Raw genomic sequence first — 14709 nt, forward strand, 5'->3', positions numbered from 1 at the left:
ACCTTATTGCAACTTATCTGAACTTATCTGAACTTATTGGACCTGAAACTTAATTTTTTAAGTTGAACAGAACGCACCCGTAATCTTGTTGGTTTTTATATACTTTAATTTAAAAGTATCAACTTGTAATAATTTTTAATACTCCCTCCGTTTGTATTTTTTACTTACAATATTTTCTATTTTCTACTAGTAATAAAGAAAAATTGATATTATGAATGTACATATTAAGACGGATCTAAACAAGAACAACGTGCATATATTTTTTGTATACATTAATGAGAATATTTGGTCAAAGTATTAATATTTGACTCCCAAAATAGAAATAAGAACTATATTTTGAAACGGATGAAGTACTACATATCTAAAAATGTGAATACTCAAAGATGTATCATGGAAATATTAATTGTCACAAATATATTTAGACAAGTTTAAAAGTCGATTAATTTAAAAAAACAAATGTAAAAGTCAAAGTATTTGCTTTTTTTTTTTCAAAACAATGGAAGTACTAATATTATTGAAAACATTTGCACCATCTCCTCATTATAAATAGGCATGGCCGTAGTAGTTGAGTGATGCAGAACTACTGAATAAAGCTCTTTTCCCCCATTAGCTCCACCCTCAAAGTAACAAAAGGAAAAAGAAAAAGAAAAAGAAAAAGAAGTCTAATGACTTTAATTCCAATCACAAAAATGAACGTAGGACACATAGATGATGTGCAAGAAATCAGAAAAATACAAAACAATACAGTTCCTGATAGATTTGTAAGGGACGTAGATGAGATTAAGTCTCTAATTCCTGACTCATCTGTTGATAACGTCCCTATTATTGATCTTTCAAAGGTTATTAATGGCAATTACGATGAAATCCTTACTCTAGCTTATGCTTGCGAGGAATGGGGATTTTTTCAGGTACCAATTATTCCATTCTATTATTATTTTTAGTAAAAGTTACTTATTTAATATTAATAAAGAGAAGTATTTCACAAAATAAGGGATAAAAATGTCAATTTACATCTAATTTTGTGAGAAACAGTTTAGTGAAAGGCATGTTTCTTATCACTTGTCCATTGTCTAATTTTAATTTAAAAGTAGACGGTCTATTACGAGATAAACTCAAATAGCTAAGTGTTAGTAAATATGATCTAAACTTTGGATTATGCATTTAGCAGTCATTTTTAAACTTAGAACTATCATTTTTTTCTATTTCGTATTTGAATATCTAATAGTTAGATGTTTAACATTTCTCTTAAAGAATTATCCCAAATATCATTCGAAAGATATTAAAAGTGTGTATATGACATGATGTTATAGGTGATAAACCATGGAATTGATGTAAGAGTGCTAGAAACGATAGAGAAAACAGCAATGGAGTTTTTTATGCAACCTTTAGAGGAAAAACAAAAGTACAAAATGGCACCAGGAACAGTTCAAGGATATGGTCAAGCTTTTGTTTTCTCTGAGCAGCAAAAGCTTGATTGGTGTAACATGTTTGCTCTTGGTATACAACCTAATTTTATAAGAAACCCTAATCTTTGGCCAACAAAGCCATTAAACTTCAGGTATGTAATACTACTTCAAACAACCTATTTCCCTAACTTGTTTTGCTAATGTTACAACTTGTTTTGGTAATACTTATTTCATACTACATATTTTCATTTTTATTTGTGACGAACTCATTAAGACCAACTTATTTTAATAAACCACTTTTATATGGTCAATGGCCATTAGTTGATTGTCATTACAAACTTCATATCACATGCTTCCGCCGTTTCTTTTTACTTGCAACTGTTTGACTTTTACTCTATTCACCAACTCTACTTAGTTTATGTTTGGTGATTTATAATTAAGGAAAAACATATTTATGTGAGATCTTGTTAGACTTTTCTGAATGTATATTTTCCGAATATATACTTTTTATAATTTATATTTATCGGTAATCAAACTTAGTGATGATTGAAATCATACATTGACAAGCGAAAAAGTCAAACTGTGCAAGTAAAAAGAAACAGAGGAAGTATATTATTTCAATTTGGACAAAATTTGCCAAGTTTCTTAGAACAACATATGCTTCTTTTGAAAATTAACTGAAAAATATAGGGGAAGAAAAAAAGCACGACTCATGTTTTGAATGACGGCAATTTTATAACATATTGCGGATTCTTATTTGCTAAGGGGTTTAGACAATGTGACAAAATCGTTATGACACATGCAAAACAGTACTAATTATTCAATCTCATTAATCCATGAAATTTTTGTTTTGTTTTGGTGGGTGCATGTTTATAGTGAAAGCATAGAGACTTACACAAAGGAGATAAGGAAATTATGTGAGAAGCTGATGAGATGCATAGCAATGAGCCTTGGATTAAGAGCTGAAAGATTTAAGGAAATGTTTGGAGAAGCAGTTCAAGCAATAAGAATGAATTACTACCCACCATGTCCAAGACCAGATCTTGTGTTGGGTTTAAGCCCTCATTCTGATGGAAGTGCACTTACTATTTTACAACAGAATCAGGGCAGCTCTGTTGGTCTTCAAGTGCTCAAAGACAACAAATGGGTTTCTATCCAACCAATCCCTAATGCTCTTGTTGTCAATGTTGGAGATACCCTTGAAGTAATTCTCTCTCTTTTCCCCTTTTCTTTACTTATTTTGAAACAACCTTTTAGCCATAACTTTAATTTTATGCAAAGTTCTTTCTTTAGTTGTAGCTGATGCGCTCTTTTCATCTTGAATTTTGCTAAATTCTTGAGGTAGATGTAATTAGATTTATCAAACTTTTTGATTTATAACTTATTAGAATTCGTCTGAACTTATTTGAAGTAACTAAAAACATCCTAAACTTATTTATTTATAGGTAAATAAAATACACCCAATAGTACACTCCTTTTTTGTTTAGTTGTTTCATCTTGACTTTAGCGATACTTATATAGTATATATTAACACAACTTTTGTACTATTATATGATAACAAATATTATTAAGTAATAAAAATGATTATTTAGTTGCTTCATCTTAACTTTAGCGATATAAATATAGTCCATATTAACACTGCTTTTATATACAGTATATGATAACAAATATTATCAAGCAAATAAAAATGGATGAAAATGTATATCAGCATATAGTATTAAAGTTACACAAATTATTAAAAGAGACGGTCTAATTTTAATATAAAAGTAGACCTAATCACTAAATTGATTAAACTATTCACTGAAAGAAATTAACTTAATCACTATTAAGTTAATTCTCTTTTTGATATTGAGATTTACTATTGCCTAATTTTAATTTAAAAATTGGCGATTTTTTAGAAGACAAACTCTTAAATTTAAGGCCAAACAACCAAATAACAGAATTGGACATGATGAATTCAATGACACTATGGGAAGTTCCAGCACGGGCCCTCTACTCTCTAGGGTCTATAGAGTACACACAATTTGAAATGAATAGACATCAAAGTGAACTTTATTAGCACTTTTGTTTCAACTTTTTATGGCTCAAGGTCCATGAGGTGGGGGTCAAGTTTCATCAGTGCTGTTTAATGGGGGCGGCAAGTTTATTTTTATATTGTCCTTTTTTGTTCCTTTTTTGTACTCTCACTAATTTTCCAACAAAAACGAACGGTATGAATTGACAATTGGTGTACCTGGATCCCTTTAGTCATAATTATATTATAGAACAATTTTAATTCGTCAACTATCAAGATGGACTGATGGAGATACTACATTTTGCTTGTTCTAACTGTAGGGATGCTTGAATCTGGCATATCGGATGATCTAGTAAGAGCATACACTCTCTAGTGACAACCACCTTTGGCCTTTTTTCCTCTAGTAATAGTATAACCACTCTCTAGAACGAAACAAATACAATCTGTCCCTCTAGTTCGTGCTTAGAACTCTTCAAGACCTAAAAGCGTAATCCTCTAGTTATGACCAGAACTAACGCATTGTGATGAGCGTATTGTTTTCTGAGTATATCCATTGTTTTCATCCCAATATATAGTATGTTATAATACAAGCTTTTACCAATTTTGAATCTTAAAATCTTCATGTTGGTTTTAGCCGTATGAAAAATTGACGCCTTTTTTTTTTTGGGTATATATGTGCATGAGGCTATTTTAACTCACCCTTTCTTTTTTAAAACTGATTCTATGAATATAGTATTTGAATACGGTCTCTAAATTTTGATTTATTGTAGGTGCTAACAAATGGAAAATACAAGAGTGTGGAGCATAGAGCCGTGACTAATATGGTAAAAGACAGGCTCTCAATTGTGACATTCTATGCACCAAGCTATGAGGTAGAACTTGAACCAATGTCAGAGTTTGTGAACGATACTAACCCTACCAAATTCAGAAAATATATTCACGGAGACTACAGTAAACACTATGTTACCAACAAGCTACAAGGCAAGAAAACACTAGAGTTTGTCAAACTTCAAACTAATATTGCTGTGTAAATTAACCCCACGTCCATAGTTACTATTTATATACCCATAGGCCATAGTTCTAGGCTTTGTTTGTAAATCTGTACTATTTGAAGAAGACCAAAATCAAGTTGATGACTGTATAAGATTAAACTAATCTAGTTAAGATGGAACGCTATGTTGCTACCATATCTTGTAGAACAGATCTAATTTTATACAAGATCCTTCATGAAGTTATTCATGTGTTTTAAATGTGGAATTCTTAAGATTTGTATCCTAGCTAGCTATAAGAATTTTGGCCACATACCCGCAGTTGCTATGTGCATACTCGACGAATTGCCTATCTTCAAAAACAGCAATAATAAATAGTAAATAACAGAGTAACACACAAGTGTTGCATAAATTATTTACGGAAAAGTGAAAATGTATATCTATTAAGCATATAATGAGCTCTTTAGAAGCAATATGGATTCTCTTAATTATGTGTTCTCTAGTTTTGTCATTCAAAACACATATATTATATGGCTAAACTTTACATTAACGTTAATAATAAATTGCAAAATGGGGTTTTAGAAACAATTTAGTGATCGTGAACAAATTATAAACAAAATATCCAACAAATATCTTGATCGATTCCCACAATCATATCATATATTGCTAATAAAGTTATCATAGCTTATGATCAAAGCTTAGTTTGGGCCACATGTCTAAGTAATCTTCATCTTAAACTCAATTCAATTCACCTTTAAAGTAATATTTTAGTAATAGTATAAGTTGCATGCAACAAAGTTTAAGTTTAGACCAGTAAACTATGTAACAAACAAAATAATAAAAAATCGACAAAAATAAGCTTTAACCAATAAAAGTTCCAAATAGTAAAGATAAATTTCAACTATTAATTCAAGTGGACTGAAAAAGGTCTTATGTATACGATGAAATGAGAGATTCGTAAGGAGTGTGCTCCATAAACTTTAATAACAAACAAACATGAGGTTTGATTCTCATTAGGGGGCTTTGGAGGGCTTTTGAGGTAGATTATACTTTGGTGTCCTATAAAAGGGCGGTAATATAATATATCTAACCAATTTCTAAAGAAAAGAAATACTAATGTGCGAGCATGTATTCAAGTTCTTGCTCCAAGAATAATGCAAAAGCAAATTACTTTCTTCACATCATAATTAGAAGCATATTATAACTAGTAGAGGTACTAGAGTATCATGCTAAATGACTTTCAGAAGTTCCAAGGTGATAAGGCTTAACGCACCCATGGTCTTTACATAACTCTAGTCACAAGAAGGGGCAGTTCGAGATTCATCATCCAATGAACACGAGTTTGTTTTAAGAAGGGATGAGTCGAGACTAGAGAGTGAAGTGGCTTCGTCTCGAACAATATGCATTCTCGCAAGCTGCTAGTCAGCTGGGATGGGAAATGTTTCAGCATTGATGGTTCAGATCATCTGTGGTATCTCAAAGTAAACCAGACCAGCAGTTGGAGAACATCGAGCTAAACTCGTACACTTCGGAAATAACAGCAAGTATCTTGAGGCTGGTTAAGTATTGCCTCATCTTTTGTTCCAAGGAAAAACTTATCACAAGGAAGCGCAAGGTTGGTATGTCGAAATCGTTGAGCATGATTTGGCAACAGAAAGGAGAAAGAGTAGCAGCAGAAGCAGGTTGAACACAAAACTACTACTAATGAACATGAGGATCAGCTGAGCTTAATTTCTTCTAGATCATTGCAGGTGGAGCACATGGTTTTCAATGTCCCTAACGCTGGTGTTAGTGGCAGTGGGTGGTTGCTTCTCTCATTATAATTCTGGCCGCAACGCAAATGGGTCTGGCACACAGACTAAAGGAGATGTAAACGTGCATACCAAATGGTTAAACAAAGAGAAATTTCTTTCACGTTCTCAACGAATAATCATCATGGTGGTGAGATCATGTTACGTCGAGTTATTGAATTACTCATAGTACTCTCCATACCCATTTGATTAGTAATATACTAGTGCGCTCAAGCTATTGATGGAATTTGTTGCTGTAATCAAGTTATTGTCATGCATAGTGATAAATATCAATATACTGTCATATGGACAACTTCATGGAGTTTATATAGAGAACAATATATATATACAAAAATATAATACCGCGTTGTCAAATGAATCAAGCCATTCATTTAATGGAAATTACGATTGTTATTCCATACTTCTTGTAAAAAAGATTTTAGACGTTTATTACATATTTGGAACTCTGACCTCAAGTTTCATAACAAACATGAGCATTGATCCGATGGATTATTATGATTTCTTTCTCCACACCAATTGTAACCACCCAGAAATAAATGTTACAATTAAATTTACCCGTAAGGCCATGTATCGTTTTCCATACAACAGCCTTAGGCCGCGCCTGGGGTCAGAAACTAGTTAAGGAAGTAAATGTGCATAAGTGTTATGGAGAAAAGAAATCTGAAAAATTCCTATTATAAAAGAAAATCTGGAAATTTCTTAGTCCAACTCTACCCAAAGGGTAGATTTGATGTGGAAAATATTACTAGCCTAGGTTGATTGCAAACAGAAAATATTTTCTTAAAGTATACTTCATGTGGGTAACTTACTCACCAAATAAATGTAGCAGTCTCCCAAAACCTGTACCAAGATCACGACCCAGCCCTATATGGTCCCCTTTGGATAAGATTGAGCGAGGCCAGGAGCATATGATCTTCGACAAAAGCTGTGCCCTAGAGAATACTTACCACCGGGCCACTGACCGGTGTTGCAGTCGATTTCTAGTATGTTCAATCTCTTGAAGTCTGGAAATCGGCGCAAAGCTCAATGAGCTGTGACTGATTTAACAGAAGGGCATTGAAATCTCAATTCATAGCCAATCTATCACACAAAGATTGATACGCTGCAGTACAATGCTTGAACTTCTCCTCAGCAGCAGCCTGTCAATTACATTGATATTTTAGTAGACAAGGTCACAAGACGATTCCCATCACTATTTTTTATCCAAAAATACATTGAAGAGATAAAGGAAGAATATAAATTACCTTGGAAGAACCCAGGTGACGGTCCGGGTGCCATTTTAAAGCACAAGCTCGGTACCTGCAACTGAAATGTCAGGTACAACTGCAAAATGCAGGTGTTAATAAAAAAAAGCAGGCCAATAGAAACTCACGCATATTTCACATCTTCAAGTTTTAAGGGACCAGAAGCACTCAATCCAAGAGCTACCCTCTCCGAAGCTAAATCTGATTTTTTAGTGTCATCTTCTGATATGTATTCATATTCATCATCATCTTCATTTTGTTGTCTACTTTTCCAAGAATTCTTATAGCTATTAGAATGCCGAGAAGAATTTCTCCAATTAGGGTAGTCTTCATCAACAAATGACCAGAAGAAAAACCGATCACCAAATACTGATCGAATGACACTCTCAACATCATCATCGTCATCTTCGCAGAAACTGTATCCTCCTGAACAAGATTCAAATAATCATACAGATTGTCTTTTCTCAGATTTGAAGCAAAAGGGGAAGGTTTGGGAACTAAGTTCAGCACAGTCAAGCAGGCATGCCTCTTATCTTAAATACTGGCTCTTCAAGGACCTTAACTCCTTCATCACAAAGCCACAAAAAGACAATAAACACATTAGCTCTCAGAGTTGGTTACTTGTATGGAAGGCGTATATTGTGAAGATCGGCTGTGGATTACTCATTCAATCAGCACTTGGCTAAATTCTTGAAGAGGGAGAGCAGATACCCTCAACGGCTTAGCATTTAGCAAAACCATTCATGTCTCATTCTCTCTTCACTTACTGTGCTTTCTATAATATTGCCTCAATATTTGGAGAAACATACTCCCTCTGTTCTCATATAGATGTGCCCCTTTGACTTCAACAATATTCATACTCCACTTTGGCCTCTTCTTTTACTAATATCTTAAATCAAAAGTCATTGGCTAACATGTCATTGGATTTGTCTCATTGTGTAAAATCAAACTATCAACCTTTTATAATATTTAGGAATATTTGTGAGTAACTAGTACATCTCCACAAACACACACACAAAACACTCACACGCGCGCGCACACATACAACTTTTGTAAAGAAAAAATTCATTAATTACTACCTTTTATGTTGTAGAACCTAATAAAGCAATACCTTATATCGGAATCCCTCTATAAAGCCGTTTTTCATATTACCTTACACACAAACGCGTGCACTCGCACGCGCGCACACAAAATTTAATAAAGCAATACCTAATATCGGAATCCATTTATAAAGCCATTTCTCTAGGCCCCATATTACTGCCTTTCTCTAATTTATTTTAGGAAAATTAAACTGGTATATACCCAACTATGGGTACTCAAACAAATATATACCCAACAAAGAAAATATATAATATTATACCCAACTATCAACAATGTGAACAAATTTACAATAAATAATCTTAAGCAAAAGATTAAGTGCTAAATGACCCTGATTCAACATAAAAATAAATTAGTTAAGAAAAAACAATCAACTTAATCAAAAACCAAATTCCTAGCTTCCTTAAGAGTGGTCATGGCGTTCTTCACTTTCTCTCTTTCATTCTGCCATGAATCTCTCTCTTAAGCTCCCTTTTCAACTCTCACCTGCTTCCAACTTTCTCTCTTTAAACGAATCTTCTATCTTCTCTCTCCTCCTCAAAGCCCCTCAAAAAAAAAAGTTGAGGAGAATAAAAATACTCCAATACTGTTACTCCCGTTGATCCTCTTTCGCCTCTTTTCACATTCACTCAACCAAATTCTCCTCCCAACCTTCTTTATTATAAGAATCCCGCTTGTTTGTGAGTTGTACTTGTTCACTCTGATTTTGAATTGATAATGTAGACGGTTTTTGTTGCGAGGAATTTCTTCATAAATGGCGATTTCGTTGTTGTGGGTTTGGGGATGATCGTTGAACTGATATTGATGCGTATTTGACTTATCATGGTAAGTAGTATGATGTCGTTGTTAAAGAAGGAAGGTTGAGAAACTAATTTATTTTGGTGTTAAGTTAAGGTCATTCAGCACTTAATCTATTGATTGAGATCATTTAGTGCAAATTTGTTCACTTGTGAATAGTTGGGTATATATTTTCTCAGTTAGGTATTTATTTGTTTAACCACCTATAGGCTATAACTGGAAATATACTTATTTAATATTCCTTTTTTCAATACCAAACCATAACAAATTAGGATTTCCTTCCATCTGCTTCGTCATCCTTTTCCTTTCTTCTTCATTACTTACCTCTTTAAAATCCCACCCACCAGGCACCATTGTCCACTCACCAAGAATTTCTAGTCATTCCCGCCTCTCTCCCTCCCTTTCCTTTGCTTTATCTAATCATTTCTCTATCTTTTTCTCTAGTTGTTTCTAGTTTTACCTACAAGCAAGTGGGGCTGTTGGAATCATTCTCTCTCATTGCTCCAAGGAGCCTTGAAGTGACAGCAAAGCTAATTCTAGGCAAAGAATAAACAAATAGAGTCAGGCATCCCAGTTAAGTATTTATCTATTTACTTAATTATAATCAAATTTGCTAAACACAGTTAGAAAGAAATGATACGTAATGCAAAATAGCCACGGCGCAACAAAAATTTTATCTTATCTAAACAAGCTAGTGTGAATTAAATTTGGAGCACTGAATCCACGAGAGATGGAAACCCAAATTATGAAGACTGGAAGCAGATAATCCAATGAACTAGTCTATATTCATGGTGCTATAGCTTCCTTTACATATGAATTCCTTGTTTCTAGAATTGCTGAAATATAATCTCAAAAGCGAGGGACAGAATATTAATCTGCGGAATTTGAATATGTGATCTCACAAGCAATTTTCATACGGCTAGTGCAAAGTTATTGACTATTCCATGAGGTTTGTTACAATTAGTACGAACTATTTCATGTGGCCTGGTTGAAATTGCAATGACTACTTTGTACAAGTTTTTCAAAGTAGCCATGGCTACTTCACAGCAGCCATCCAAAATAAGCAAGTATTTTGTTTGACTACTTCAGTGCTTGGCAGATTCGACGATTAAAAGTTAAACAACAATTGATTGGGTGGGGAAGGTAACATCATTAAGTATGGCCTGCAAAACAAGTAAAAAGCTGATGAGGATGACTAAGTCCCCCAGTCAGCGTTGGAGGAATGGTTAGGGGAATTCGGTGACAAAGGAAAGAGAGATGGCGAAAAGACATCCGGTCGCAATACTCAAAGTTGTGCATTGGCAAATGTGGAAATCAAAGTTGAAAATCTATAAGAGAGCAGGAGTATAAATTATGTCCATACTATCTCACACTAGAAGCATCTCATTTATAATTTTATTTGAGCCAATCGACCCTAAGACGATGGGATTAGAAAAGCATCCCAAATTCGCAATAGACTAAGATGGCCAAGAACATGCTAATTGTAATGGTCACCTGACGTCAGACCAACCCTCTGTGAACATTTCCATATATTTTGTCAGTTTCAATATTCATACAGGACACCTAGCTAATTTTTTTTTTTTTTTGCAGCAATATCAAAAACAGTTGCATAATTACAAGACAAACAAAAAGGATGATGACTGCATAAATTTTGCAGGGAAAAAGCACATAAAAACATAGACAACTAACAGTTCTGCAAGCTATGAATCCAGGTATATCCTTACTTCTTCCTCTCTTTTGACGTCCCTGAGTGTAAGATGAATTCCCTCCTGATCCATTATGAGGTTTCCTGAACCACGAAGGGCCTTTTTGGGATCGTGGGTCATCTTGATCAAAATCTGATTGCCAGCTCTGTGAACAACAACAAGGCAATGTTAGTCAGCAAATAAACAAATAACCAGTCCTAGGCTCCTAGCAGAAAGCATAAATCAAGCTCATCGTTGGTAACAAAAGCAATGTACACAGGTATAGCCGTATAGCACGGTGAGGTTGTAAATCCAGAAATCTCAATCCTTATGAGTAAGACAAAGGAGTGGTAGAAACTCTCCATTACTCCCCCACCCCCAAAAAAAATTGATAAAAGCATGATTCTAGCTAAAACAGTTTGAAAAGGAGGGAGCTATGGATATAGTTTACAAAAATTCATATAATTGTCATCCTTCATTCCAAAATTTCTTTTTTCCCAGAGAACGTATGGAAGAGTAAGTGATTGCAACAGGGAGATTCTGCAACCCAGCCCCCTCTACAGTAGCTGAAATAGAATCATCTAAATGTCTCCTCTTCCCTCTGACCCTTACCCTCCCCTTTTACCCAAATTAAATGGAATAAATTCAAGAGTAAAGCATCGCCTCATCGGTTTGCAAATAATTAGTCAGATCAATTGTTTGCTTCCAGGAATTGTTATAAGCAGCAGAACCTATATTCCTTGATACAGATATGAACAACAGGCATAAGTAATTATTTGAGTGTCTTAACAATCCCAAACTCAAACTACTAGATATGGGAACACTGATCTGAAATTTGGACATGGGTACAAAAAGTCAAGGACATCGCATGGAAACAACTTCTAATTTTGAAGGACTTTATAAAGTGCCTTTCATATTACAGTTACATATGAACTGTAAGCATAAATTAGGTTGACTTGTCTTCTAATTCTCGTGTAATTCTTATCACATAACTTCTCTTCATCTTTCCTATCTTAAACAGACTTTATTTTTCCTCTACCCATATATAGTTCATGATAATTGAGATGCCTAGATGGAAATTGATGTGTCAATTAAGGATTTCACATCATGTTAAAAGTGTCGAGTGCATGATACAGATATAGAGGTACTTACAATAGTATGAGGAGCTGAAGCAAAAGCTCAACTAATCTAATCCTCTTCTCCATCCAAATGCTGAAGATCTCCATCTTTACATTCAATAATTTCATGAAGAAGATTGAGCAACTTATTTGGGACTTTCTTTGGGATAAAGACGACATACAGAAATAATTGCTCCAGTCCAATTGTATGAGAGAGAGTCTTGTTGCCATAGAAGTACGAGGTCTGAGTCTGAAAACCAGAATTTGGAACTTTGCATAACATCCTATGGATGTGGTGGGGATTTCTAGTTTCTACCTCACTGGCAACTGGCAGATATGACAGATGATACATCTAGTGGGTAAAGATGGCTCCATAGCAAACACCATAACTCCAATTTTCTACTAACTAATAGGACTTATCCCAACCACTCCTTTTATTATGGCTGATATTACTTGGCAGATACCGCTACTAAAGCTACATTCTTGTGCCTCAAAGCCCTCAATATCATACACTATGCTCTCAGTCCAGAAAATTGAATAAACCTGCAGAGCACCTTGATCTGTTGTCAAGGCCTGCAACTATACATTGACTGAGTTGGAGTTGGCCAGCTCATACTCGTAGCAGACACCATCAGATGATCTTGAAGCCTACGACGAGACTAAAAATTCTGCTAGATTTACCTGCTATTGCTCTCTTAAGTCAGAGATAAACAAAGTTCACAGGGCTACTACTAGAAACATCCAGCAGATTTTGATGATAATGGTGTTAGAGCTTAAAATAGTTTAATTTGAGCGAGCTTATAATCCACAACATTATTCTTTCCATCCTTCCACAAAAAGTGGCACTTCTCTTTTTCGTACCCTCATGATTTGCGTTCTTGACTATTTTCACTTACAGTGTGTGTGGTTCATTTTTAGTAAAGGAAAGGAAGAGAAGAGAAAGGAAGGGAAGAGAAAAGAAAAGAATGGAAGAGAAAGGAAAAAAAACCTTAACTTCCCATGTTTGGTATAAATTTTCTCTTTCCTTCCAAATTTCCCCACTTTTGGGAGGAAAGGAAAGTGAAATTTTATTAAAGAGTTTTTCCTTCCAATTCCTCCCATTTTCTTTCACTTAATTTTTTTTAATGAACCAAACATTGGAAAGTAACAAATTTCCTTCCACTTCCTTTCTTTTCCTTCCAAATCCTTTCTACCAAACAAGCTGTTAGTCCTTGCTGATTAAATGATCTTACTAATACCAAAGAATAAGAAAAGAAAAACCCTCCATGCCCCTTGAAAAAACCACTCTTTATAACTCCTGCCCAAGCATTCAATCCATGGCACAAGAAAACTACCATTGTAAAATGAGCATCAGCCTAAAGCACATTACTTTTCACAGATGGGCAAGCAAAACGAATCGAAACTCGATATTATCCAAAATGATTTCAGCTGCTAAATAAGAAAAGCATAATCAATTCTCACCTCAAATAAATACTCAGCATATGCATTCGCATTCCGCAATAGATTTTGCTTAAAATGATTCCTTCTATAACCTGACCTTCTGTTATTATTGATGTTATTGTATCTCTGCATATGAACAGATAAACCATAACATATATCATATTAATCTAATACTATAGAGGGACAACAACAGAGAATACAATTTCTACATATTTAACCTGAGTCCTATCTCTATTTCACAACAACCAATTTAGAATTAGCATCATAAATTCCATGGAAAAAATATTACATTCCTCCACCATTAAATATTGAAAAAAAAACTACAAGCTTAGCATCCTACAAATTCAATTTGCTCCATAATAAAACCCAAATCAGACCAAATATTGTACATTTTAATATAATATAATTCATAAAAAACCCAATTTTTTTTGAAATAATGAAAAATAAAAGGTGGGAAAGAAGGCTTACAGTAGTCCAAGGATTTCGACGACCTCGTTGGAGAAAAGAGGTGGAATGGAAGAACGCAGACCTGATATTGAAGAAACTGGATTGTGGGTTTTTTAGGGCGGATTTAATCGAAGAATTCATCTTTCTTTCTTATTTTTTTTCTTTTTTTGAAGAGAGAGAAAATATTCGAATCAGAATTTGGTTGGATATAAAAAGGAGATTTGTTGAGGATATCATATGATTATGGAATTTAACAGAGAGATTGTTGGAGAGAGAGAGAGAGGGGAATTTGGAACCGAGAATGAGCGAGTTGAGTCGGTTAACTCAGTTTGAGTCACTCTTTCTCAGTAGTGACTCTATTTCGTTCTTTCTTTTCTCGTACCCATTTGTTAATGTTAAGAACTGGTGATGATGTTTAGCAATTGGCTGTTGAATGTTGGCCGTTTTACTTGACTGGCTTGATTAGAGATGGCAATTATTTATGGGTGAGTGGATTATTCATCCATTCGCCTTGAATAAATGGGTGATCTCCCTAGTGAAGCGGGTGACAGGCAGTTGATGGATGGATCGATATTTTTTGGATCCATCACCCACTTCATCCATTCATCCTATACTAGCATTTTAAGACAGAAATTCAATTTTATTCGACATCAGTAACG

General features: G+C 34.4%; 2 protein-coding genes across 2 annotated transcripts; one reads left to right on the forward strand and one right to left on the reverse strand.

The window, feature by feature from the left end:
- Nucleotides 1–281: 281 nt before the first annotated feature.
- LOC104889189 (oxoglutarate-dependent flavonoid 7-O-demethylase 1) lies at nt 282–4664 on the forward strand. The gene is made up of 4 exons (XM_010674343.4): nt 282–908; nt 1311–1558; nt 2283–2610; nt 4191–4664. The coding sequence occupies exons 1-4, from the start codon at nt 666–668 to the stop codon at nt 4449–4451; spliced, it is 1080 nt and encodes a 359-aa protein (XP_010672645.2). The 5' UTR covers nt 282–665; the 3' UTR covers nt 4452–4664.
- Nucleotides 4665–6505: 1841 nt separating this feature from the next.
- Nucleotides 6506–14438, reverse strand: LOC104889190 (hypothetical protein). The gene is made up of 6 exons (XM_010674344.4): nt 14072–14438; nt 13625–13729; nt 11085–11211; nt 7593–7890; nt 7465–7519; nt 6506–7359 (listed from the first exon to the last, which is right to left on the reverse strand). Exons 1-6 carry the CDS (start codon nt 14189–14191, stop codon nt 7285–7287), a joined length of 780 nt encoding a protein of 259 aa, XP_010672646.2. The 5' UTR covers nt 14192–14438; the 3' UTR covers nt 6506–7284.
- Nucleotides 14439–14709: the final 271 nt, after the last annotated feature.

Source organism: Beta vulgaris, chromosome 3, assembly GCF_026745355.1.
Source record: "Beta vulgaris subsp. vulgaris cultivar EL10 chromosome 3, EL10.2, whole genome shotgun sequence".
In the NCBI taxonomy this organism is placed as follows: domain Eukaryota; kingdom Viridiplantae; phylum Streptophyta; class Magnoliopsida; order Caryophyllales; family Amaranthaceae; genus Beta; species Beta vulgaris.